Source organism: Corapipo altera, unplaced genomic scaffold, assembly GCF_003945725.1.
Source record: "Corapipo altera isolate COAL_440 unplaced genomic scaffold, ASM394572v1 61305, whole genome shotgun sequence".
Classification (NCBI taxonomy): domain Eukaryota; kingdom Metazoa; phylum Chordata; class Aves; order Passeriformes; family Pipridae; genus Corapipo; species Corapipo altera.
In genome coordinates this window covers 6393183-6420828 of record NW_020884909.1, presented here as the reverse complement: position 1 = coordinate 6420828, position 27646 = coordinate 6393183, and the positions used below count along the sequence as shown (strand labels likewise).

General features: G+C 34.8%; 1 protein-coding gene across 1 annotated transcript in view; it reads right to left on the bottom strand.

Moving 5' to 3' along the window:
* Nucleotides 1-27646, bottom strand: part of LOC113951738 (contactin-associated protein-like 4) — a 198394-nt gene that overhangs the window by 34152 nt on the left and 136596 nt on the right. Inside the window, exons 7-13 of the mRNA XM_027653107.1 lie at nucleotides 26875-27136; nucleotides 21987-22136; nucleotides 16613-16784; nucleotides 10637-10743; nucleotides 8177-8296; nucleotides 5026-5223; nucleotides 1744-1900 (exon numbers count right to left, since the gene is read on the bottom strand). Coding sequence (XP_027508908.1) covers nucleotides 1744-1900; nucleotides 5026-5223; nucleotides 8177-8296; nucleotides 10637-10743; nucleotides 16613-16784; nucleotides 21987-22136; nucleotides 26875-27136 — 1166 coding nt within the window. The remainder of the gene's footprint in view (nucleotides 1-1743; nucleotides 1901-5025; nucleotides 5224-8176; nucleotides 8297-10636; nucleotides 10744-16612; nucleotides 16785-21986; nucleotides 22137-26874; nucleotides 27137-27646) is intronic.

The window sequence follows — 27646 nt, the reverse complement described above, 5'->3', positions numbered from 1 at the left end:
GAAACCATATTTCCAAAACCACAGGGTGTAACTAGTTTTCTAAGCTCAGAATGCATCTCAAACAAGCATAACTTCTACTAGTTTTTTGACCCTATGAACAGTTTGTAGTCAAATGATTATAACCAGTAGTCTCTAGGGAACTAAATCGAAGAGTGATAACAAGTACTGAAACAAAACTCTCTTTACACATAAACTGTAACACTGGAATCACTGGGATAAGTCTCCACTTAAAAATGTCAAAAGTGGATACAAACAGAAATATAAACCAATGTAAAACACTCATCAACATCAGCAATTTACTCACAGTGGCTATAGCATATCTATATAAAGTATATATATATATATATATATATATATATAAAGATATATGGATATGTGCATATCCTCTTACCTATTTATTTACAAATATGCTACCATTATAAATTAACCCATGTATGTGAGCATATATTAAATGAATGACAAAACTGAGCAAGAATATATGACTTGTACGAGCAACTATTCCAAATTTTGTCTCATGCCCTCATCTTCTAACACTTCTCTTTCTGTTGAGGATCAAATAGTGTTTTTATTTTTGTACAGCAAATAATAAAGGGAAATTTCTAGTGTTCTGTGTGTTTCTTTAATCTCTCTATTGGAACAAGCATTGCAGATATCACTCTGTGAGTTTTAGTGCAAATACAAATTCTTTTCTCCAGAAATGTTTGAAGCTTTTTAAAGAATTGCTCTTTGACTAACCCTTTGTTGTATTTTCATTTCTGAGCCTGCTCATGCTGAGAGAACAAGCATTTTCTAACCAAATTCACTAGCTGCTCCTCTAAAGGAAAGGTGGATATCTAGCTTGAGAAGAAAATTATGTCTTGCTTTATTTTACACACATGGAGATGCTCATAAACACCTTCCTTACATATTTCTACTTTCAAGGAACAGATGTTGATGCACTTTTTAAAATGCATTTAGTAACATACTCACTGAATTTGATTTCTATAAGTTAAATAGACTTCCAAATTTAAGAGTTTAAAAGTTTCTTCAACAGAAGAACTTCCATTTGAAAAGTACCTCTGCTTTATAAAGTCCTGCACTGCCCTGGAGCTATTGTTGAAAAAGTTGTATCTAACCCCCTTAAATGAATAGGCAGGTTCAGATTTGGCATTGTAACAAGAACTCATCTCTTATATATTACTTATTTGAATGGGATCATAAATGACATTAGAGAATTTCCAGCACAAGTGGAAGACCTACATTCCTGGAATCCTTCCATCCCCTTAGAATAAACTTCCATGAGTCCTTTGCTTCGCAGATAATGAGGGTGTTAATTTTAATTATCTAAGTTGTAGATGAAAAAAAGGGTGTAAAAAGTCTAAACTTAAAAGTGTAGCTAAAAATTATGCTAAAAATTAACTTTTTTTTCCCCAGAACTCTTCATTTTAACTTTAATTACTTTCGGTATTCTAAAAATAACTGAAGTTGTGCTAAAGACCGAGCTAATGTCTTAATATAAAACCTGTAATGTACTAAGAGACTAGAAAGTATCTGTACAAAATTAAACTTTCCCCAGAATTCAGAGTGAAAGAATCAGTAATAATACCTAATGTACACAACAGTAATTTTGTGAAAAATTATGTTGTATAGCAAAGAAACAGGTGACACTATGGCAGCTTAGATTTCCAACTGCCTCTTTGCCAAGGCCTGTGTATTTTCTTTATTTACTTTTCACAAGGAAAATAAGCAACAGTAACAAGTTACCATTCATCCCTGTCAGCATCACAGTTGCAGGAATGCTGGGAATCGATGCAGCTTCCCTCTAATCCACAAGCACACTTTTGGACAGCAGGCAGTGAACCTCCCCAGTAAGTATGAGTTTCATTGGTTCTTCCAATCCACCAGCTCAGTGGCATCCCATCTAAAAAGCACGTTAGAAAAAAATCAGTGTCCAGTCTTGTCTCCTACTTCTCTCGTGTTAACCTTTTCCCAAAAGTTAAGGAGACAAAAATCCCTGCTCTAATCCAGAACCTTTAAATGACCGTGGAAATATAAAAAAAAAAAAAATTACCACCTTTCCTTGGTAAGTAATTATTAATTTTAGTTCTTCATTATCACGTATTAAATGGTTGTCACAGGTTTTTGCTTGCATTAGTGAAAAGGGAACTCACAGCACCTAGCTCAGTCAGGCATAATATTAGAATAATTTATCTTAGGCAGTCCATTTATGTAATTCATTTTAAAATGGTCCATGAAAGAGGAGATACCATTATCCTAAAAATCGGGGTAGTTTATATCCCCAGGTAAAGATCCATTTCAAATCTTGGAACTACCAGCAACAGAATGTGGAGACACACATAAATGGTCTCATCCCACTACCAAGAGTACTCCAGAGTACTACTGCCCACATCTGTGATGAACATTAAGCAGCTGAATAGTGATGTTAATTAGAAATACCCAAAGAGAGCTGTTGTCATAAACAGCAGATTCAGACTTTATGTACTCAGAGACAGCAGAAATAATGTTAAAGCTGCTCCCATAAGCAAGGTGACATATGTGGTGAGCAGAAGTGAGGTTTCCCAGGACTGTTACCTCTCTCTGTGGTGCATCCAGTCAGCACTGTTTGCGGTAAAGTGATAAAACTGGATGTTTCCTTAATGTTACAGTACTGCAGAATAAACCTAAAGATACTGCCAAGCAAGCATAGCAACAGAGTAAATATCTACAGAACAGAAGATAGCTAAAAGATGTGAAGCATAAAGATAAACCACCTCAAATGAGCCAGAAGAAGGGTGATGCATGAAAGTCAAGGCCTGAGAAGAAATCAGGCACTGTCAAATTATAGCATTTCTTATGGAGGCACTTCTTTTTGATTTTGTCAGAGCTCCAAGTTTTCAGCAGCAGGCCGCCGTGAAGAAGGTGGAATTTATTCTGGTCTCAACTTCACTCTCAACTGCCACTGCTTATTAAGCCTGGCTGCTAGATAAGACCTCTGTTAGGCTGACAATCTTTCAGATGGTAAACATATTGACTGCATTCATTATCACACAACTGTGGGCCCAACAGGCCAAAAAACACTGTGAGCAGTTTTTGGAAAAGTCAAAACTCGCATAATGGCATCAATGTCCAATATCAGTGTTTGTGTTTGCAAACCACCACAGGAGGAAGAAAACCCAGAGAGAGTTTATAAATTATTTATCAGACAACACTTTAAAAAGGTTCCAACAACTAAGGCTGTAAAAAGCAGAACGTTTCTGCTGCTTCAACAGCGTGCCTTATATTGTAGTCATGAATTAGCATTCCCAGTCTTGCACTAGGGACATTGGGGTGTGTTTAAGAGCTGGTCTCAGTTATTTGATCATACATCGAGGTGAGGAGAGAGTATTTACTGAAATGCTGTGAGTTCATACTGATTAGCTCAGATTGTTTTCCCTGCCTTGGTAGAAAGTACTGCCTAAACAGAAGTAAGCTATTAATTAAAATGGTTACAGATTCTTCATAATGATCACATAAATGTATTAATAAGTGACTTCTTTAATGAGATAATTTGCAAATGCTCTCCAGGTTGATTGACTATAATGCATTCTTAAAATATAGCCAGTTAAAAATTATTATGTAGACTGTATATTCCAAAAAGTATTTAATGTAACCATGATCAACTTTTGTACCTGTCAGGCATACCTAGTGGAAATTCTGAATAACAGAAGTGGGAGGGATTAAACTGTGTTTAAATGAAGAATGATTTTAGAAAATCCATAGAACTCTCCAACAACTTTCCTATGTCTATTTACTCCTAGCATTCAAAACTAAATTTTAGGTGACTTATCACAATTGACTACTTGCACTATTTCAATACATTTATTTTAGCCTATTTATGTGTATATTATAAACATGCACATGTATAGTATAAATAGTATAAATGGCATAACATAAAGAGCATATTATTTTACTTTACTCATGAGCAATCTCTTTACATTAAAAAAAATAAAATAAAAAAAAAATCTTGAAACTCTCTGCTTGAGGTAAACCAGGCTTTTGAACATAAGTTTAATTGGAGCCCACAGGTAAAAGGAAGGCTTAGTGGGACATCTTAAGCAGTAGGTTCATTTTTTTGCTGTGGAGGTGCTTTGAAACAGATAACCTGCCAAGAGTGAATAATAGCCTAAGAAGTCGAGAGATATTCCTGGCATAATTGGGGAGAAAGAATACATAATAAAAGAGTTTAGAGACAGAACCAGAGAGTGCTTCATTCAGAAGCCTTCTTTCTACTTAGTAGGAAGGAATGCCAAGAAATCAATTTTAGCAGTTTCAGAGTTTCTGGTGAACGAGTCAAACAATTTCACTTATCTTTCACTTTTCAAAAAACATTAAACAATGATGTTTTTACCTCCACATTATTTGGAGTACTTAGAATGGATGTTAAGAGTATAGTCTTTTAATAGCAGCACTGTCAGTGAGAGTTAAGATTTAAGTAGACTATATAAATTTAATTTTATTTAAGTAGATCAGAGGATCTCTTTTCTTCAAATAGTTATAATTTTGTCAATAACCTACATTTTAATTATTGAGCTTTTTTATGAATGTTTATATTGGGCAGTGGAAATTCAATGTTATTGATGCTTTTTATCAAGTACTCACAATATGCACATTAACTGTGCACATTAACTTCTGCTGGTATTTATGCACTAATATGTGTTCCTTTAAGAAGATATTTCCTCAGTAATTCCTTAATTAAAATTAAAAAATCCCCAGAAAACTGAAAAAAGGAGGTCTGTTAATAACATTCTATGTTCATTTAAAAGCCTTACGAGAGAAGTTAACTTTGAGAAATTAATTCTCCGAAAGAAGATTATCCTAAATTCACATTTGTGTTTTTTCTGGTTCAAATATCTCTTGGCAACTTATAGGAATCCAAGTGCTAGATATCAGAATTAGTTCAGAAGTAGTGGCAAAATGCCAGAGTGTTGTTTAGAAATAAATATCCTTCGCAGCCGGTAAAATCAAATGGACTATGCAACATAAAGAGATTTGTGTGCTTTTACTTACCTGGCTTATCTAAGAGCCTCGACTTTTTGCAATAGTAAGCAAGCTCCTGTTCACAGTGCTCTGCTTGGTTAATTGTAGCCTGGAGCTGATCTAGGCTGGCAGAGTATTTGAAAAACACAGTGTGTGGGTTCTCTCGATTGGCACTTTTGACTCTGGTTAGGTTGGTGCTGTTGTGCTGTATAATCGTCCACGTTGCATCTTTCAGAACACATGTGAAGAGTAACAAAGAATGAGAAGCAGTTGAAGAAGTTGGTAATGGGAAGAGAATGTGTGATGAAATCAGAAAAAAAAACTTTAAGGTGACTTGTTTGATCACAAAACGTGCTTCGAGGCATATGAAACAGAGACAAAAATCACTAAGCAAAAATGAAAACCATTAATCATGTTTTCTATTTATAGGTAGATTATTACACCATGATTGCAACAGGTATTCAACTAGTTATGATTATTAAATAAAGAAGGAGCAAGTGAAGACACCCAAATATTTGTCTCAGAAATAAAACTTTGCTGACTCAGTAAATTGCAGTGAAAGAATAGAAAGAAATAACACTTGGTACTGTTACTTTTCCACGCTTAAATAATGTATAAAACAATAGAAGATTCTATCCCAGAATCTATCTACATTACATATATCCTTGTAACTTGGATTAATGTATTGTGTTTGAAGCATTTTCTATTATACAAAAGCAGCTTGCATACACTGTGTTTACTATAAAACGGAGATTATATGAAGTTGAGTTATTCTAAAATTAAAAAATCTGAAATTAAACAGTAGTCATTATGAAGGTTCATTCATTCTTCTGTTTTGTGCTTTTGCCAAGCCACTTCTTCTGTGCATAGGAAAGAGCTGAGCTCATTTTATTTCAGCTCCTACTTTCAAAACGTGCAACAGTCTCACTCTCCTGATGAAAAAGCCCTTTTCAAGGCAGGAGTGAGCAGGCTCCCAGTTAAACCTGGTCTGGGGTAGTCAAGATTAGATTCATGGTCATCAATTCTTGCATCTTAATGGCCAATGTAATTTGAAGAGGTGTGAGGAAATATTATCTCTTTAATTTGTAGTATTTGATTATAATAACTTTGACATTCTTATAGTAGTATTTCTAACTGTTCAACAGAATTCAATTCTAACAGAATTTAACAGAATTGTATTATAATTCACCAGCTGCCTACAGGCCACAAGTGGCAGATATTATAAGACTTTTATCGAGAGGAAAGAACTGAGGGTCATTTAAAGACAAGTAGCAATCAGGAAATCTAAATGAAATATCTTTTTATCTAATTATAAATTTCGATTAAGGGTATGATTATACTGTCAAAAAGCAGATGTCTAGAAATGTAGCAGATTTAGATTTTGGGTTTTTTTCGGGTGCAGGTTTTTTGTTGTTTTTTTTTTTTAGGTTTTCTGTTTGTGTTTGGTACACGTGCATACACACAGACAATAAATATATAGCTAAACACTAAATTACACTGAACATAAAAATAAAGACAAGCAGGTCAGTTGTTAGACTCGTTGTCACACCCCCAAATATACAAAGGGAAAGGAAAAACAGTGCACTGCAAAGTTTGGTCATCTTAATTGGCAGTGTGGACTGTGGGTTTTTCGCTCTGAAAATGATCCCTAAGAATAAAACCAGGGAATGGCACCTCCCTCCCAGCTGCCTGAAAATAGAGCCCCATGAATGTCAAAGACGAAATGTGGGCATCTGCCTTCCCTGCCTCTGGTGGGAAAAAGGGAATACCAGTCATGAGGAAACTGGGAACAAAACAAATATAGAAGATTCATCCTGTCAGGATGCATCTTGAGCTGAAGAACTGATCAATGATGTTTGCTTAATGTGGTGAATAAGGAGTGACTGAGGGAAACAGCAACAGCTGTTTCACGGACACACAAGGATAAATCAGACACCACACTGTACCTTGGAGAGTTATACCCACTTGAAAAAATTGTCATTTTTCTGCCATGATTCTTTGGGCTCTTTTAGTCTCATAGGACACTAGGATATTTCTTTTTAAGAGCCTGTGCCAATCTGAAGTGTGCTCACTGTGAGCTAGCACAGTTCACTGTTGAAGTCAGACTAGTTAAATTGCACAGACCGACTGAAATTATAAGCATTTTATTATTTCAACATAACTAATATGTATTCTTTACATCACACTGAAAATCAACAAATACCACTATGAGACACCTTCTCAAGAAATAGATGTGACCATAAATTTTTCAACATCAAAAGCTCGTGGAAATGTTTCTAAGTCAAGTTCTCAACACTTAGGGCATACCTAAATCAATACAAACCTAACCTATTCATGTAGTCTTTTAAACACCTATAGCTGTGTAAAAATGTATTTGTGTCACACAAAACCATAAAATGTTTCCATCATTTTTTCTGGAAAGCAATTCGAATAAACAGGGGTTAAGTAAAAAGAAAAGGAAACAACACAAATCATGCAATAATAAATTTCAAAAAGCCACGTAAATGTAAGATTTGTTGAAAGGACATATATCAATACACCATATACCATACAGAGTCACTTGTTAAACAGCAGACTGACAACCAACTCTGTTACCTGGAACTTCTAATTATATAAGTGATCAGAGTCAAAGAACTGGTGGCAGAGGAAGAAACAGGGTGGCAGAGGAAGAAACAGGGTGCCTGAAAGTGAGGCTGCAAAAGTCCCACTGGTTGCACTTGTATTCTCCAAAAGCTCTCCTTGCAGTTTGAAAAATGAACATTAACACCTATGTCCCTCACAACAAAGGGTAGGTCTGAATTACAATTTTTCAGAAGGCTACCAGAGGCAAAAAAATCAGCAAATTTCTCATAGAACACAACTTATTTCTCATTTCCTTAAGTGTCCTCAAGAAGCTTCAACAAAGCTGCTCCCCAGAAATGAACTAGTATGACACTGTTTTCCTATGGAACACATCCCATTTAGGGAAAGCACAATAACAATGCTGTGTTAGCTTCACAGTCTGAATCCTGTTATTATTCTAATTTCTCTGCCTAATTCTTTGTCCAATATCCTGAGCTGAGGAGCCACCTTCATTTTATTGTGCGTGTTTACACTAAACTCGGGAGCTGCAGAGGTTTCTCACTGGACAACTTATGTTTCAGTCTAATGAGCTGCAAGTTAAGGAAGTTTATCACCTCACCTGTCATATTACAGTAGACGAGAAATGGTCCCAAGGGGCCACTTCCATCTGAATCGATACTGTAAAAACCTGAAGTGTTCCCTCTGTGCTTATAGGCTTCACACGATTGCTCGTAGATGGCTGGAAAAGAGAGCACATTCCATCACAAATGTTACGGCATAATTTGGCATTTTATTCAAGGAATTTAGAAAAAAAAAAAAAAAAAAAAAAACAACCCCACAACTGACGCTGGGAAAAGAATTTGGGTTTGCATGTTAGCAGCTAAAGAACGAAGAAGAAATCGTGCCACCAAAACTGTGATTTCATTACAAATTGTTAAGTACATTTGGTTTTATCCTGGAGATCACGGGGATCATTTTTAAGTATCTTCTTCGCTATTTCAAGCTAAAAACTTCAGGGAGGAAAACATGAAACATGGGTTAGTAAATAACTGTAAAAATGCTGAATAATGGTAGAATGCCAGTGGTATTACTTAGACCCTGGTAATAAGATTTTGAGGAAACAATCATTAACTACCTCCACCAAATCAGATTTTCTTTGCTGTTGCTGTTGCATACAGCAGAAGGTAAGCATTTTTTTGGCTTTCACACATCTTATTTTCTTCCCTTTCTAAAAGGAAAGGCAAGTGACTTGTCAGAGACTTCAGTAAAAGAACAAAATAAGCAACGACAAAATGACAGCTCCTTGGTCCCTTGTCATGTATACTTTATATCAGTCAAAGCCTAAAAGAAAAGTCTGTGATGACTTCTTTATGATCAAATATCTGAGGAAAAAAAAAGACACACGAGTCCACCTCTGTAACTGTATCTCAGGCACCACTGATCATAACCCCACAGCTAGACCATATTACCTTAAATTCTCCTTTAGCCACTATATTTCTACTAAGCAGTCATAATGTTCTGGACTTTCTTTCCAAAATTAAACTGTGTGGTCTATTAGTTATTATCAAGACGTGAAAAAATTCTGCCAGAAACAACGAGCCATTAGGTTAAACAACAAAAAGTAGTGCTATACGAATGAAACCAAGATGACAGTGATTATTAAGTTTGGAAGATTTTGATCTATATAAATTCAGTTTCTTTCAATTATTTTTTAAATAAGTTATAAAGCACTAGTATAGTAATCCAAAAGATGGGCTGGTATTTTTTTAAAAAGCTCTAATTTTTTGAAGAGTGTGATCTCTCTATTCTTTTCTTTGCCTGTTGGTTACAGACATTATACGGCAACACTGATGAAAAAGACAATTCATTCAGATTGCTTACTCTGAAACATCCATAGTGCACAATTTATGAAATTTTCAGATGGAATTTTGTGGTTCCTTACAGTAAATAGTCTTAGTTAAATTTAGACATGACAAAGGAAGTTCAAATGTTCATTACTTTACTTTTGACAATTAAAAAGAGTTAGATAACTCATCAGATCATTTGATTTCTCACTGAGTCCTAATCCTCAGGAAACCACAGCCTCCATCTGTCCTCATAGGCATCATCAGTTGATTCAATTTATGACTTTTCAAATAGTAATCTATCAAATCACCTTCATCTTTACCTTGGACTTAAATGTTTAATGTTATACACTGTGGGTAGTCAAAAGCAGGTGTACTATTGGCACCCTTTCTATGTTACACAGTTTTTCTTAATGCTATTATTTATGCCACTGTGTTCTTCACAACTAAGTTATTAAGATTTAATAGACAGTCTTCTAAAATCAGTGATTTCTCAAAAAATCCCGTGTGTGTAGACATATGTCATTTTTGTAAATGTTGCCACAAAGGACTGTAAAGATTTTATAAGGAGAGAATTATTTATCTGATCATTAAGACAGTCTTCGAATTTTTTTAAAAATTACCAGTAAACTGTCATAGGATTTTCTAATTATTAGAAGTACACAAAAGTACTTATTTTATTGTTTTCCCAGAACATGCTGAAAGCAGTAGAAATGTATAGTAACTCCTGTGAAAATAGCTGTTACTTTCAATTAGTTTTTAATTATTTATTTTATTTTCTCCTAATCTACTTCCTGACTTAGCAAACTACATAAACATGTAACCCCACTGTCTCTGAAAAAAAAAAAAAAAGAATATTAATTGTTGTGATGAATAAAAATTATTTTTTCACACATTTCTAAATTATTTGGTGATTCAGAACGTGGAATTATATGGGTGGGAGAAGATATTACTGACCATCTCATGTAAAATACGAAAAACGTGAAAGAAAAGCAAAGAAAGAGTTACACTTACAGAGAATTTTTATTGCTACATATTTTGAATTCCTAAGGTATTTCCTTGAACAAAATTGTGAGTTTTTACCAGGACCAAAAATACTTTATGAATGATCGATACAAATGGTTTTTAATGGTGGGTTTGTTTGTTTGTTTTTGGTTGTTTTTTTTTTTTCTTTTGTGGTGAAGAAATTCAATCAAAAATAAAAGCATAGAAAACAGAAAACATTTTAGACTCACGATAGTGACAAGTAGCTCCCTTGTAACCAGTGTTGGCACAGTTGCAGTAGAAGCTGTTCCAGGACTGTGAGCACTTCCCACCATGTTCACAGTAATTAGGCAAACACCTAAAGTGAAGAACAAAGAGCATTTCCACTCTTTTTTTTCCGCTCATTTACACATCACTTGTACTTTTGCACAAGTCACTTTTGCATCAAGAAATGCAAAATCCTGGAAAAGGAGTGCAACAGCATGAAGGAAGTCTTCAAGCTCACTGAGGAACACATCAACACAAGCACAAGAAAATTACGAGGATTTCTTATATATTTCTATTACTTACAACAAATATCCTAATTGTGCAAAAAAAGGCTGTGAAATGGATCAGAAATAAAGTGTAAGATGCAGATTTGTTACTTATTATGCATTCAACCATCTACAATTCAACAAAGGTTGATAAACTAAGAAAAGGATTTCTTCACAAGGTGTGTCACAACAGAGCAACATCACGACAGATTTCTTTCTGCTCTTGTAAAAATAAAAGAAAACTAAAAAAAAAAAAAAAGAAAAATCACCTGGAAAATAAACCTGACCACAGTTCTTGAGATCTATTTCCTGTTCTAAACTCATGTTTACTTCCTCTTCTAGAAAGAGTTCAGTTTGTGAATTCCAACACAACAAGTAACTACCAGTAAAGCCAATTTCCATTCTGGATATGACCAGAAACGTGAAGAATTTTGGTGACTTGCTCCTAGGTTTGCAGTGGTTGACTGAAAAAACAATTCTAATAATAACTCCTTAATGTTTTACAGCACTGTACTAAATTATAACACAGTCATGAGGTACAAAAAGAAAAATTACTCTTTTTTTTTATAAATACGAGAGAAAATATATTGAAACAGATTGACACACTTTAACTAAATATTAACTAGTTTAGAAATTAACACCTTAGAAATTAGTTAACATTCTAACCAAGGGTATACGTATGTATATGTATACATAGACATATATATGTATATCTATATTTATATGTATATGTATATGTATATGTATAAATTATATAGCAGAGAAAGTATAAAATGGCTTTACTGTTGACATTAACCACAAAAAGAAAATTTAAAAATAAATAGGCCTACTAATATCCACGGGATCTAAAAATACCTTTTAATTAATTCAAGAAATCTTAGGAGGATATTAAATTAAGGCTGCGGAAAGTCCAGCATTTAACATATCTGCCCTATGAATAATTCAGGGTCTGTGTACATTCACTCCTCATGCCACTCATTTTATCTTCCTTTCATGTTTATAAGCAAGGACAAAGAGAGATTTTTTTCACAGAAGGGAAGAAAAAAAAAAGAAGTAGCAGGTGAAAAACAAGTAAAGTAATAAAGTGAAATAGGTCACCTATTTTTCAAGGAAATCTGTGACATTTTTTGCCAGTGAAAGAGCTGATCTTTTATCTATTCTCTCACAGAGTGTATTCCCAAGTCAAGTCAACAGATGATATATGTCTCAATGAGCTCTGTTTTGGAACCTGAAAATGAACTTTAGGCACCGGGCTTACAATTATTTGGATTTTAAATACGTTGTTCAATGGAATTACCTAAATATGCACAGTAATGTTGCTTAGGATAAATGCTTAATTTTGCTTTCTGTGGGTATAACTAACCATCAGTTATTAAAAATACACATTTCTAGCACAGCTGCCACTCAAGATTTTCAGGGCATCCACTGACAGCTGCTCTGCTTGTGTGTATTTCAGTCATAGCATTTCTTGTCTTATTCCTTTTCGATAAAGACATCATTATCCAAAAATTGTAAGTGATTTACATGGCCTTTACTTCTATTGACTCCCTGTCCCTGTTAATTAATTTTCTTAAGAGTGTTCACAAGATGAAAAGCTCAGGTGAAATTGGTGATGCTTGAACCAACCTTAATGAAAGTGAAAACAAGGTAAGAGTGTAATTTAAATCTTTTAACACTAAATTTCACGTCTTCCCTCTTCTTCAGAATGTCTGATAGAAAGTAGCCACAAGTTGCATCAAAGTTAATGTGTAATTACATTTTATGCTGTGGCCCTACCTAAAGCAGGATTTGTAACAGAGCTTTCTCTGAGGAAACCAATCTTCTAACAAAAATATTTGTAATGTTTGAAACAGAGTTTCTAATTCTTCATCTGTAAAAGGTAATTTTTGGAATCATCATCATGGCTGCTAAAAGCAGAAAAGCGACACGTGATTAATCATTTATCACATATTTCTTGATAATATGCTTTTAAGTGTATGCCATTTGAAAATGATACTATTTTAAACCAAGGCAACAGGATGTTAATAATCATAAACTAATGTTCAGAGGAGAATACTGATCCAGAATATGAATATACTTTTAATAAAGAAGGGAAAAAAATAGGAACTTTGTATGCCAATTACCAGCTAGCCACATTTTTTGTGCGGTATTTCCAAACAATGGCTAAAAGATACCTTAAAAGGAGCAAGTAATTGCTGCAATTTCTATTATTTCTTCATTCTTCAGTTTAAAAAAAAAAGAGAGAGAGAGAAAAAAAAAGTATTTGAGAACTGTCCAGTAACCATAATTTCAGATTTTGGCTTTTTTTTTTAAACATATAAAGCCATTTATTCTGTTTTTTGTACAACTACACTGGTAGTATGTTCCTGTGTAGAGCTTGATGTAATTTTGACAGATTCATCTAGTACTCTCTCTTCAGAGGCTAAATGTTCTAACTTTGTAAAGCATTTAAAAGACACTGTGTCCTTTAAAGTTATGTTGTCAATGGTTTGTGTATAATTAGCAGTTATTATACCAATATACGTTGATAAAGGAGATGAGACAAAATATGTTAAGGAGAAATATATGAAAATAATTGCTTGCATGTCCAAGAGGTCTGTGAGCATTAGAACAATATAGAAAGATATTATGCAATGAAATGGCTAAATGAAGGGGCATGGGAAGAGTGATGGTTGGAAAAAGTCAAAATAATTTAAGAACAGGATGAAGAACTGGAAAGTTTATGGAACTGAGAAAACTGAAAATAAGAAAACAGTATGGTATTTATTTGTATAAAAAGAAGAGAAATTAATATCTCAACAAATAAATGACTGATTAGCTAAACATATGTCCATGAGGACTATAAATCTGATAAAGAATATTCTTCACATGTTATATGTGTATATATGAGATAAAGCATGGATTCACTAGAGTTATTTTCAGTTTATTTACTGTTACATATAAAGTCAGGTCACTGTGCAAAAAGTGAATTTTGTTTGCCTTCCTATGCTTTAAATGTGTAAAACTACTACATTTAGTGGTCCATCATTTCTACTACAAAAGCCATCAATAACTCCAGAATTTGGGTCATGCTTCACTATTCAGAATTAGAGATGCAAAGACTCCCATAAAGACCCCAAGAGAAAGAAGGGGATTGTTTGTGCTCAGCTGTAGGGGAGATATTTACCATCAGGAGCACAGTGGCAAAAGTGCTGATTAGCTTAAGGCAACCAAAGAATGTATAAATTATCGTAGGAAGAAAATATTTTCTCTCCAATGATATGTGCACAGGATCATACCTGTTAAAAATTGTTTAATACATGTAAGCAGTTTTAATGTTACCAAAGAAGGACACGTCATTTCAGCTGGGATTTAAGGTTGGGACGCAGAACTAGTTTGATAAAGAGATACACAAAATTTGTTCCAGATGATGAGCTACAGATATCAAAAGAAATTAAAGGAATGACGAAATGATTGTGTGAGGAAACTGGAAAGAAACAGTCCCAGGACCAAGATAGCACAGGACCAGGAAGGCTTTTTAAAAGCACTCTATTTTGAAATAAAATATAATGAGGATAACGAAATCAATAAAAATGTGTGGCTTAAAATTTTATTTTGATAAATTAGGAAGACAAATGCTAAGCATGCTGGGAGATGAAAACTAAATCTGGCAGAACCAGTGCAAGAAAAGTGCAACCATCAAGATATAAGAAGAGACATAAACTAGCAAATTTTAGAGAAAACAAAACCAATAAAACAAAAACTTTCCATAGAGGTTTTTTTTTTCCCTTTGGTATCATTGATCTTGAGAAAACACACATAATTTTGATGAAGTTTGAGAGTAACACAAACTTCTAAAAAAAAAAGGGTCAACACAGTGTCAGAAAGTAATAAAAACACTTTGAAAACATTGTGGCTGGGAGGTTTAAGTGTCTTACACAAGTCTTATTCAAAATAAAAAAAACAGAAACAGATGGCAGTGGTATTGACATAAATGAAGATGGTAACTACCTTCATGTGCTATAAGAGTTCAGCAAGATAAAAACATAAGGAGGGACTATATAAAAAAACTAAACTCTTTGATGCAGCGCTTAAAAGCAATAAAACCAGTAACTAAAAAGGAAGGGTGTAGTTCTGAATAAATTGAATTTGCACTGAATAAAAGAGAAGTGTTATGACACTTGGGATACTGTAAGTAATGTTGGATTTTTTCTATATATTGAGATTCATGGAATGGCTTTATACATATTTATACACACAAAAACTTGTATGTACAAAATTACATGTTATGGTCACTCATAGCTGAAAACTGCAATCACTGCATATAAAAATGGGTTGAGTCTAAAGGATTAGTTTGCAAGAAATCTAAAATACAATGTGAATGTATACTGCATTCCAAATACAAGTCCCTAGCAAGTCATACAGTAAGTTTTGACTGAAGGCAAACTCTGTTTTGGCATATGTCTATCACACTTAGTTCAGTAAGGGATAAAATTAGCACAAGAATCATGTCTATATCTATATCTATATCTATATAAACATATATATATATATGAAAACTGTGTATATTTTTAATATGTGAAAGCTGTTGAAATATTAATCGAAAGGATCACTTTGTAGGCAAAACTTTTATTCTCTTTTTTGCTGGTTTCTCTCCTTAAACTTTTATGAACAATTAGGTAATGAACTAGTTGGTTTTCTTTTTTGTCTTTGATCTATAAGGAGCTGTGACTGCCTCCAAAAGAACTATCTGGATAGCTGTACACTGTGTTATCTCTATGAATTGAAAGCAGGTCACAGAAACAGATCTGTGTAACCATAGATTGGCTATGGTTTTGAAGAAGATATCTGCCTACTGTGTTTTTCCCAAAGAAAGTAATTTTTGAAAGTCTTATAATTCAAAGGCCATACTTTGCTAGATCAAAAGGCACTTTATGAGGGCTAGAAATATAGAAAGTGAGGGAGAAGTGTTTACAAGCACATCATTCCCCTGCCTGTTGTGTTGGCCTTACATCTGGGTCCACGAAAGCCACTTTTGGAATAAAGCAGACTTTGCCTAGATGCCTGTGACTGCAACCTCTGGAGTCTACAGAAGAAAACTTCAGCTGCTGCCTGTTCGTGTGGTTGCTCCTTCTCTTCTCAGCAACCTCTGTTGTTCTGCAACACTCCCTCTGCTTTCTCTACACTGAAGTCCAGTGATGTCTTTCTATCAAACATTTCCACTTCCAGGAAGTTTTATAAGTCTTTCCTCCTTGTGGAGGGAGACACTTCAACTAGTTACTCTTTCAGATGCTAATTGCAACTTATGAGGTTAGTTCTGACCATAGTCCAAAAGAAGATTGCTCACTCACTGTGATGGATACTATCTACTGTGTTCCTGATGGACAGAATATAGGAAACAGCAATAACTTGTAAAAACATAGCATTTAAAAGGGTGGGTGGGACTCATGTCACAGGAGAGGATTCGTGTCTGTAGTTTTACTTGAAAAGAAAGATATTTAAAATTTGTCAGAAACAAAAAATAATTTTAATCGAAGTTGGTTTAATTTTATTTGCAGTGCATGAAAGTCTATTTGCTGGGCTATGTATTCTGCATTTATTCTTACAAAAGAAGCACCATGACATTTTGCAACTGTACTGTTCTTTGTCATCAAACCAGTATAACAAACAGAACATTGAAATAAATAAATAAATGAGTAAACAGTGTGTTCTTACCTGTCTGTAATGCCACACAAATCTATCTGAAGATCACTGAAATTGCCCAAACCATTTTGCTGAACTGAGATCATATCCACTGCTTTGTTACCAATGGAAATGAGCCTCATGCATCCTTGAAAACCACCAAGAGAGGTATTACATTCAGAAACATTTCCACTTCTAGGACAGCCTGAAAGAAGAGTAGAAACTGGAGCTGAAAAGAAATACTTTGTTGAAAAAATTACATATTCCAAAAGTAGACTGAAACTTGATAATCTTCATATATTTTAGACTTTATGGGTAGAGGACTTTTGCCTTCTGATTATGCGTGATTGTGTGACTATAACGAAATACTTCTCAGCAGTCTTACTGGTTTTAAAGCATGTCCAAAAACATCACTAAAAATTTCAGTAAAGGATAACCTAAGCATCAGTTCCAAGGCAATGAATGAAGTCAGGTATGAATAGATTGACTGGGAGATCTTAGTCACAAAATATTAGATTACGAGGTCACATGACTTGACCAAGTTTTAAGTCACAATTGAAGTCAAGACAAAAATTATTTACTGAGTACAGCCATTTTATTTTATCAACTGTCAAGAAGATTTTGTAAAGTACTGAAGAGAATTTCTTGGTGTGAATCATCAATGACTCAACCAGGAGAGATGCTCCACTGGACTTTGCTACTCATGAACAAGGAGAAAATGGCTGAAAATGTGAAGGTCAAGGGCAGTCTTGATTACAGCAAATATGAGGCTGTGGAGTATATGAACAAAGAAGTGAGCAAGGCAAAAAAAAACAAACAAAAAATCAGAATTACAGCCCTGGATTTCAGAAGAGCCAAAGTTGTTCTGTTCAGGACCTTGTTTAGAGGATACCATCAGAAAATCCCTTGGAGAGCAAGAGGATTGGATAGTTTTCAACAGAAAGCCCTTTAGAGCATAAGGAAAGTCCATAGTGATATCAAAACTGTTTAGTAAGTGTGCTATAAGGCCTGCAAACCTAATAATGGAGCTCCTGAGTGAGCGCAAACATAAGAAGAAAGTACACAAAATGTGGTAGCCGGGACTTGTAATGTCAAGGGGAATACAAAGACGTTCCCTGCATATCTTGGAGCGCAGTTAGGAAACCAGGGGGAGTTAAAACTTATCAAAGAAGCTGAAGTGCAACAAAAAGGTTTCTGTAGGTGCAACAGTAGCAAAAGGAAGGTTAAGGAGATTCTAGATGCACTAATCCATGGGGCAGGAGACCTTGTGACAAGAGTCTTGTGAAGAACTGTTTCCTCCTTTTCTTCACTAATGAAACTAATCCTTAGGCTTTCCATGTCCTAGCATGGTATGAAAAAGGAATGCAGTACCCACAATAAAGGAAGAATAAGCCCAGGGTGCTTCTGAGGGTACTGCAGGAGCTCGTCAACACCATTTCAACAATTGCATTGTCATTGTGAATTTGTTAACATTTTAATCTTCAAAGGATCTTGGCAATTTGCTGAATGTCCTGGTAATTGGAAAGGCAGAAGTTACACCCATCTACAAGAAACTAGAGGGCAGTTAGAATTATTGTAGGTCCTACAAACTAACAAACCCTCTTAGAAGCCATTTCTGAACACGTAAAGGACGAGAAGTTAACTGGTTAACTTTAGCTTCAAGGTTAAATTATGCCTGACCAAGGTATTTGTTTTCTTTGCTGAAGTGACAAGCACTGCAGACAAAGGGAGAGCAGTGACATTTCATATCTTGACTTTAGCAAAGACTCTAACAGTTTTGTATAGTGTCCCTATCACCAGATTCAAGATAGATGGGTGGGTTAAGCAGACAAATGATGAGGCAAAGTCCAGGTGATGAACAGAAGGTTCTTCAGAGGTCAGTAGGTACTCACACTGTTTAATATCTTCATTAATGACCTTGGTGATGAGACAGAGTAAACTTTCAGCAAGCCGGTGACTGATACCAAATTGGGGGCAAGGATCAAATGTTGGAGAGCAGGGCTACAGCTCAGAGGGACCTGGGTAGGCTGGAAAAACAAGCTGACAGGAATACCATGAAATTCAGCAAGAACAAAATCAAGGTTTTTAATCTGAGATGGAACAAGTCCATGTAACTATCCAAGCTGGAGGATAACTGCTCAGAGAGAGGCCTTGGGTCCCAGAGACCACTGAACAGATCATGAGCCAGGAACGTGCCCTTGCATCACAGAAGGCCATTGAAATTCTGGGATGTGTTATCAAGAGCACAGCCAGTAAATCTGGGGAAGTGGTCCTTCCCTCTATAGGGTACTTGTGAGACCATACATGGAGTGCTGTAGTTCTGGGCTCCCCAGCACAGGAAAGACATCAATGCCCTAGAATGAGGCCAGTGGAGGGCTCCAAGACAGCTGGGAAGCTGAAGGTACTTACGAGGAGAGGTTGAAAGATCTGGGCCTGCCTTAAGAAGCCTTAAGAAGATAAAGCCATCTGATAAGATGACACAGAGAAGATGGAGCAAGACCACTTCCAAAAGTGCACAGTGACAGGACAACAGGCAAAGGACAAAATCAAAGACTGGTAAATTCTGATCAGACACAAGCAACAACTGTTTTCACTGTGAGGGTGGTCAATATGAGGATGGTTTGCCCAGAGAAGTTTTGAGATTTCCATCCTTGGAGCTGTTCAGAGCCCTGTACCTCTGACCTAATCAGACTTGTGAAGAACAGAGGGTTAGACTACACAGCATCTGAATGTCCAGCTCGACCTTTGAATAACAGTCTGTAAGTGCCTAATATTGTGGTTTATCTATTGCCTTGCTGCCCCCAAAATGCCTTGTTCACTGATTGCCTAATTAAGCACTGTTCACTGTTCACTAATTAGGCACTGTTAATAAATCAATAAATTGCTTTGATCCTGACTTGATTTAAACCATATCCGTTGAGTAGTTTTTCCCAGTGGCAGCTAAACACTGCACTACAAATGCTTAAAAGAGTTTTATTTTGGACTTTTTCCAAGAGATAGTATGGCTTCTGGAATGATGCACAAGGGTCATCCTTTGATCTTAGTCAAACAATACTGCCCTCTGGTTCAGAACTTTGAAGGCCTTGTTTCATGATATTAGGAAGAAGTGAGTTTTAAGACACTTCTTTGTTTCACAGAGCTAATATGGGTACTTTTGAAATCCTGTAAAGGCAGCACAGAGGTTTATGATACAGAAAAACAAAATGACAGTGGAAACTAGTAAATATATTCAAATGAGTGTACAACAACCTAAATAGTATAGATATCTTTTTGAGAAATATAACTTGGAAAATGAGCTAAACCCTAAATTTAACATCTCAGTAAGTTTACAGCGTGTTTTATTCTGTTGAGGAACCAAACTGTTCAAAGTCATTATAACCTTTCTACAGGAAAATGTTCATTATCTAGTTGGTATATTGCTTTAAGAATAAATCCAAGGACTTGCAAAAGTCCACATAAGAACACAGTAAGTTTTCAGCACCACACACAGTTAAACAAATCAATTATAGGTCTAATTATGTGCTTTACAGCATTCTACAACTGAATGGTAACATAAATTCTTTCATTTATGGTGAAAAATATGATGTTTGTTTAAGAATGAGGTACTTCCAGTGGAGTTCATATTTATAAAAAATACAAATAAAAAAGGACAGAGAAAGCAGTAAAAAAGTTTATATATCTTTTACAATTAGGTATTTTACAAAATTTTGTCTCAGATATTTTTCTCGATGTCTCTCATTTCAAATTTGTCTTCTGGTTCTGTTAGAGAAAAGACAATACCATTAATATTAATGAAATTGTGTTTCTTTATAATTGTAGACTGGATATTAAAGATAAGAATAAATCCCTTAATCATGAAATTTACATTATGTGCTTATTGCAAAATTAAATAGTCCTATTTTCCCTTATAGTTGCAATGGCTTATTATTCCATGAAGTAGAGAGGTTGTAGATCCTTGATGATAGCAGGAATAGAAATTTACTGATAGAACACTAAAGTATTTCTATGTTTATTGCACATTTTCCTAGTTAAGCATACACATTTCCTGCATACTTTGTATTCATTAAAACAGGTAAATTAATCACCATGTTCCCAGGACATCTCTCCTGGAAGGCTGATACTCATATTTTAACAACTAGTACACAGAAACATGGTAAATATTTGTATAAACTTAGAAAAAAAAGTCAAAATGCATTGGCTACATTTTGACAGTATTATATGCCATAACATTTTAATAAATAATTTTTGTAAACTCAGAAACCCACTACTAGTATTCCCAAACTTTATGTGATGTGCAGAAGCTGCAGATTTCAGCTATAAGGCTGAAATCAGAGAATGAGGGGTAGACAGACAGTACTTTCAGTGTTCTTGGAATTACAAAAGACTAATAGGAATGTCCTTGTATAACTGAACTGAATAATGGTGCTTTTTGTAACTGCCCACATCCCTCCTGATCTGTTCACCTGTGTCATCAACCCTGCAGTGGGGAAAATCACCTGATCAGAGATTTGGGAACCAGAAGCAACACAGAAGGCACTATTCAAGGTATCTTTAGTAGACAATGGTAGATGCCAGATGTAAAAAGTCACATGGATGCTCATGAAGCTGTTACTGTACTTGGAGTCTGTTTGTGAGCACAGAATTTATTTAAAACCTATTCTTTCAAGGGAAGTGATCTGTGGAAAATGACTTGGTCAATACTCATTTGGTTTGCACACATTCTTCAGCTTTCTCAGAAATTTGAGATTTGTTAATAAATAGTTGAAGCATTAGTCTGGTATTGAATAATGCACTTAGATGCTGTTTATCATTGCTACTATGTAGTCCATTCTCAATAGAATTATATATAACAACCTGCTCAACTCCATCACTTACAACACATCATTAATGACAAAATGGAGATAGCTAAGTGTAGTCTTTTTAGGTACAAATTATATTCTTCAAACATAGAAAAGTTGTGTCACTGTTAAAAAAAAAAAAAAGAGTCTATCATATAAAGAGGATATTTGCATGGATAAGTAAATATTCACTTAAGGTGAAAACTTGAAGAAATCCCAGCGGAAGATTCTCAAAAAAATTTATTCAACAAAACAATAAGTCTGCAACAAGAAAAACCTTTGTGTGTCTTTTTGGTTGCCAGCCAGACTATATTCAATTATCAGAGCGTGATGCAAGGTATGAGGATCTAAAAAGTGACCGAGGATTTAGGATGGTGATTTATTTTAGCCAACATGGTAAAATTTTAAGCAAACAGAAACTCACAACATCATAACAGCACCTGAAAGAAACCCAGACCCTTTGAAAGATAACCAAGCTAGGCAAAGAAGACTTGAGGCAAACAAAACAGTTCTTGTCATTTGATTAGATATGTGGGATATTGCAAACATAAATAAGCAACAGATTTCACCTCCAAAGTAGAAAACATCTCCTGAAAAAATTTGCAGGGGTGTGGAGGCATGAGCAGATGAGGTCACATCACTGTCCACTGTCACACTGATACGACTCCTTTTGACAGAGAGAGAGACAGAATGCCACTGGCCATCGTTTAATCCAGCACCTGGAAATAAAATTTAAAAGTCAATATTAAATAAATTAAGTGTAGACTTCCACTATTTGTTAAACTACCTAAGTGTTACAGTCTTGAAAGGAGGAGGGACTGACAGAGCAATCATAGCCCACATAAAAGCTCCAAGTGAAAGTAAAATGAAAAAGAATTAATAAGCACAAGTGTCTTTTGTCAAGACAGAACCTTGCTTCACATTTGACAAATAAAAAATAAAAGTACTTCAGTGAATAAACCTTACTCTAGTAATGCCCCTAATTATCTGTAATACATCCATTTAATGTAATGACTGAGAAAACTATCCTCTCAATCTAAGGAGGTTATCATTAAGACATCATTGTGATGGCTGATACAGTATTTTACACATCATACATATTTCTACTGCACTGTTACAAAGGATTTCTTCCAATTTTAAAATAAAAAATAGTCATTATGTTAAAACACAGCAAAATAGTAAAATCCTGTAGATGATAAAAGCTTCAGTAGCTGTCATGTTAATGTCACAAGACAATTTTTCTTCCAGCTCTCTTTTTTATTGGACATGTACAGGAAAATATTCTGAGAGTTTAGCCTCTAACGCAAATTTTCATTACCTCTGGCTGTGTAGGTGTAAGGTGCCACAAAGCAATAAACCTGTAGCTCTGATTCTGGAAAGCACTTATGTATACATAATTAAATAAATTCTAAACAGGGCAGTGTGTAACCACATTATTATCTTTAACAAGTGCTTTATGTCAATCACGTTCCTGAGCATTCTTCAGAATAGAGGTACTTCTTTCAGTGAAGAACAAAGAATACAAACTTTGAATCATGCAGAGTCTTTTCTTGACTGCAGAGTGCATGTGATTTGTGATCTGTGATTTCCCACTTGAAATTTCGTGTATTTATATGCTCCTCCCTAGAATGTGTTGTATATGCTGCAGAAACAGTCCATCAGTTAAGAGACTCATTCAAACAGATGGAAAGGAAATAAAAAGAGAAAGATGAGAAGGTTCAAAGAGCTAAATTCCAGCATAACTAGGATCCATAGATTGTTAACTACCACAACCTAAATACAAGATCATCATACAATCAAGAGATAAACCCTAGAAATGCATCATAAATTCAGATGAACTACCACCTAGATAATATCTCTAATACATTTACGATAATATTAATCCTACACACATTTTCTGCCATTTTTTTCTATCTATCATACTTCCATCAGTGTATTTATCAGGGAACATGTAATAAGAAACATTAAACAATTTGCTTTATCCTCAGCCTCAAGGAGATACTTCAAGTGAATGATGTTTTCCTCAGTCATATCTCTTCAATACACTATTTTTCCCTTTAGAATTCAAAGAATCATAGAATCATATAGCATTTTGGGCTGCAAATGAACTTTAAAAATCATTTAGCCCAATCTCCCTGCTCTTTGTGGGGACTACTTTTACTGGATCAGGTTGCTCAAAACCCCATGCAACATAAACTTGAACATTTGCAGGAGTGAAAATGTTATGAACACTTAAATCTAATTTGTTTCCATTTAAAATTGTTACCCTCTTGTCCTACCACTACAGATCCTTGGGGGAAAAAAAAAGAAAAACAACAACAAAAACAAACCAAAAAAACTCTATCTCTGTTCTTGTTATAGACCTTCTTTTAAGTATTGATTTTAAGTATTGATTAAATTCACATTCACAAATTTGCTTGTGTGGAACCATGAAGTGGTATAACATCTAAATGGTGGAGGCCAATGGACTATCTGAAAATTATATTTTCTGGTGCTCTATCATGAGTTTTAAAAACACTTTACCAGACAGAACTGAGAAAACATAGCAATTTTTTTTTTTTTAGTATGTAATGAGGTAGCTACTAAACAAGATATCCATTTATTCTCAGTAGTTCCATAATTTTAAATCTAAATATTGAAAAAAGATCTATGGGACATCTTGCAGAACAATGGCATCCAACCTTGGGAACACAAGCATAAAAATACAGTGTATAAAACTTATCAGGAGATCAGTGAGAACCAAAAAAAAACAATTAGAGAAAATAATTTATAGATAAGACTGAAGTATAACCTCCAAATGCAATAATATCAATTAATTGATGTTAATTAATTAACATCAATTAATTAAAAGCTGCATAGAAATTAAAAGCTGGATAAAATAGAGGGTCATAGAGGAAACCGTGTAATAAGATCTAATATTTACACATGTTGTAATTCAATTTGGTCTCATCATGCAACACAAATTAACTTTGGGTTGATTCCTTTTTTTTTTTTTAAATCCATGTTATTTCATTGTGAATATTTGATGACCAGCTTGCAAAAGAGGCTACAAAGTAAAGATATTAAATAACATCTGTAAAAGAAGGATACAGATTTCATTATATCTTAATTACTTGTGAATTAACATGCCATTCTCCTTGGTTTTATATGGTTGAAAAAATTCACAAAAAACACAGGATAATGAATTGTGCAGAAGGAAATATGCTCTGATTTAATTATCAAGTATTACATGTGTGTGTGTGTGTGTGAAAGTCAGGTCACAACCCCTTGCCTGTAGGGGAGCAAACCTGTCCAGACATCCATAATTTAATTACTCAATCTCCAAATGTAGGCTTGAATTGCTTCAGTGAGTGCTAAAATAAACACTTCAAAAACTCAAGGAAAAGACAAATTCTTTCTCAGAACAGAATATGATTTTGCACTAGTTTGTTTGCCTTCACAAAGACAAACACAATTCCTCCTGTTAGACTTTATGAACAGTAAGCTTAACCTAGCATGAGAACATCAAATTCTGTTTTAGCATAGAATGTCAAAATTTATTCTGGGATGCTTTAAGCTAATATTTTATGTATTGTGTTGCAGCTTTGAAATTCAATAAATTACTCTATGTGCAATAGAAGCTGTTAAAAGTGTCACCACTTCAACTAGTCTCTTAAAATGATAATTCATGGCAATAGTTTCTTTAACATGCATCACCTAATTGAACACCAATTGAAATAGCTCCTAAAAAACCAAATTCATCACTACTAATTAGCTGCCACTGACATTCTTACTGAGGAATTGACATTTTCAAATGGTGAGCCTGGGGAAATCTCTTGTCATTGAAATGGTACTCTTAGTGCATCAGTTATTTTAGATTATAACAAATAGCAGGGTCGATCCTATTATCACCCACAAGAAGAGGATCAAAGCATTTATGGAAATTTCAACATTATCTGTGGTCATTACTGTCTTACACTCTTTTTCTGAGTTAAAATAATCAGCAGTTTAAAATTTTACTTTTAATCATTATGCACCTGTACAAACCTAATGAGCTCCAGAGTTATGTTTAACCTTTTTTCCCTTTCTTTCTTTGCCCCCCCTCATCTCAAGGGAGTCTACATTTTGTGAGAGGAATTGAAGAAAGAAATCAATCTAAAAGAAACAGGGTCATGGAACTAAGATTAAGGGATTCTTATTTTATGTTTGTACTGATGATAACTGCTTTGGAGGTTTCTTACCTGTTTTTTTACCTGTGAATTCACTGTGCACATTAGATAACTGGAACTAATTTGGTTTCTTTTCCTTGATAATATTCTGCTTTGTGGATATGAAATGAGACATACATGCTTGTGTACAGGTCTAAATAAATCTAAGATGGATTAATGTTTTGGATATCATAAATGGTTTTTTTCTGCATCCAAATTCACCTTTTCTTCTCTGATATGTTCCTCCAGCTAGTGGACTCTGGTCATCTTCATCCATACAGAAGCTACTCTAATCCCAGACTAAAATTTCTTAATCTTCATATGTCCTTTGTAATCTCATTTATCCACCTAATTTCTGCTGCACCGTTTTTCCTGTCTGAGAACTCATTCTGAAATGATCATTTTATCCATCTACAAGCAAAGGGTGAAATTCAATTTGTTTGCATAAAGGATGAGAAACTCTCAGAGGGCTCATGGAATGTCAGGGAATCATGTACCACTGATGAAGTGCTGCTGGGTGAAGCTATTAGTATTGGCATATAGTGATGTCACTGATCCTCAACATCTTTTAAAAAGTACTGAAAAATAGAGATGATGTCAGCTCTATCCTGCTCTCATATGTCACAAAATCAACTACAAACGTGACCCTTCAGCTCTGAGGTTTCAGTTTCCTCGAGTTCTCCTTTTTTTTTTTTATTTTTTTTTTTTAGATTCAAACTTTCCCTAGCTTTCTCAGACACAATTTAGTATTGCACATGCACTGTCTCTGTTTAATGGACATCTCTGCAACTGAGAACTCTATAAAATAAAAGACATAATATTTATAGTGATGTGTACCTTTATAGAAAAAATAGTTACTCGATACCTTGTGAAGGCACTGACAAATGGTGAAAAACATCATTAGTTTGGTGGAATAAGTGATTAAATTGCTTACACTTCACAGCTGATGAAGCTGCTTAGGTTTCCCAGATTATACACATGAGCTGTACATACAACATGCAGGTTAAACTGAGAAGTCAATTTTCATTCAACATTATTGCAAGTAATTTCTACTCGTTCGTGGGGAAAAGAAGAATAAATATGTTTGTGAGAAAAGAAAGCATTAAGAAATAACCAGGTTTACAATTCACGAAAGTGAAGCATAGTTGCAGACACACTAACCACAAAAACAAGTCAAGAATGTAGGTACTAACTCAAATGACTTTTCATTAAGCTATTTTTTATGCTTTGGAGTCTTGGATTTTTTTTTTGTTTGTTTCATTTCTGTTACCTGCAGCGATGTCACTCAGCACTCTTCCTGGTTTATGAAGACTGATTTTAACTTTCCCATCACTCAGGTATAAGAGGAAACCACCTGAAGACTGGTGCAGTTTGCTGGATAACAAAAGTCCCTCCTTGTTCCAAGTGCGAAACTGGAAGCTGGCAAACACCTCGTCTTGCCCTGACGTGCCTGGTAGTGCCAGGTAACTGCTGGGGCTCAGGAATGTAACAGGAACCACCTGTGGCTCTAAACATGAGAAAGACACGTTGCCCTAGGAAGAAATGAAACATTGGAAAGAGTCGTGAGAATTTCTCTGTGGAAACTGCAAAGTTTCAAAACATGGTGAATATAATGTTTGAATACATTAGTCTAAAATTCAAATATGAACATCATCACTTTGGGCAAAGTTTATGTAGCTGTTTGACCAGAATATAGATTTATCTGCCTTTATTTATTCCTAAATCACATGGTTGATTTAATGGTACTTCAGGAGTTAGAACTGCCTTGTTTCTAGTTTAGCTCAGCCTCGGGAAGCATCTGGGACTTGACAAATCTCTGGATGTCAGAAAAAATGCCACTTATAAAATGTCACTTACACATAAGTATGTAAACACTTACAGGGGTCTACATTTACAGAGTAAAAGAAAAAGATAAGAAAAAATTAGGCTATATCAGGTCATATGTACCTACAAAATTATTCAGAAATGTTGGCTTTTTTTTTTTCTTCTGAGGATGTCTCTTAACAGTGGCTTAGATCAGTTTTCAGGGTCCACTGTAGCTG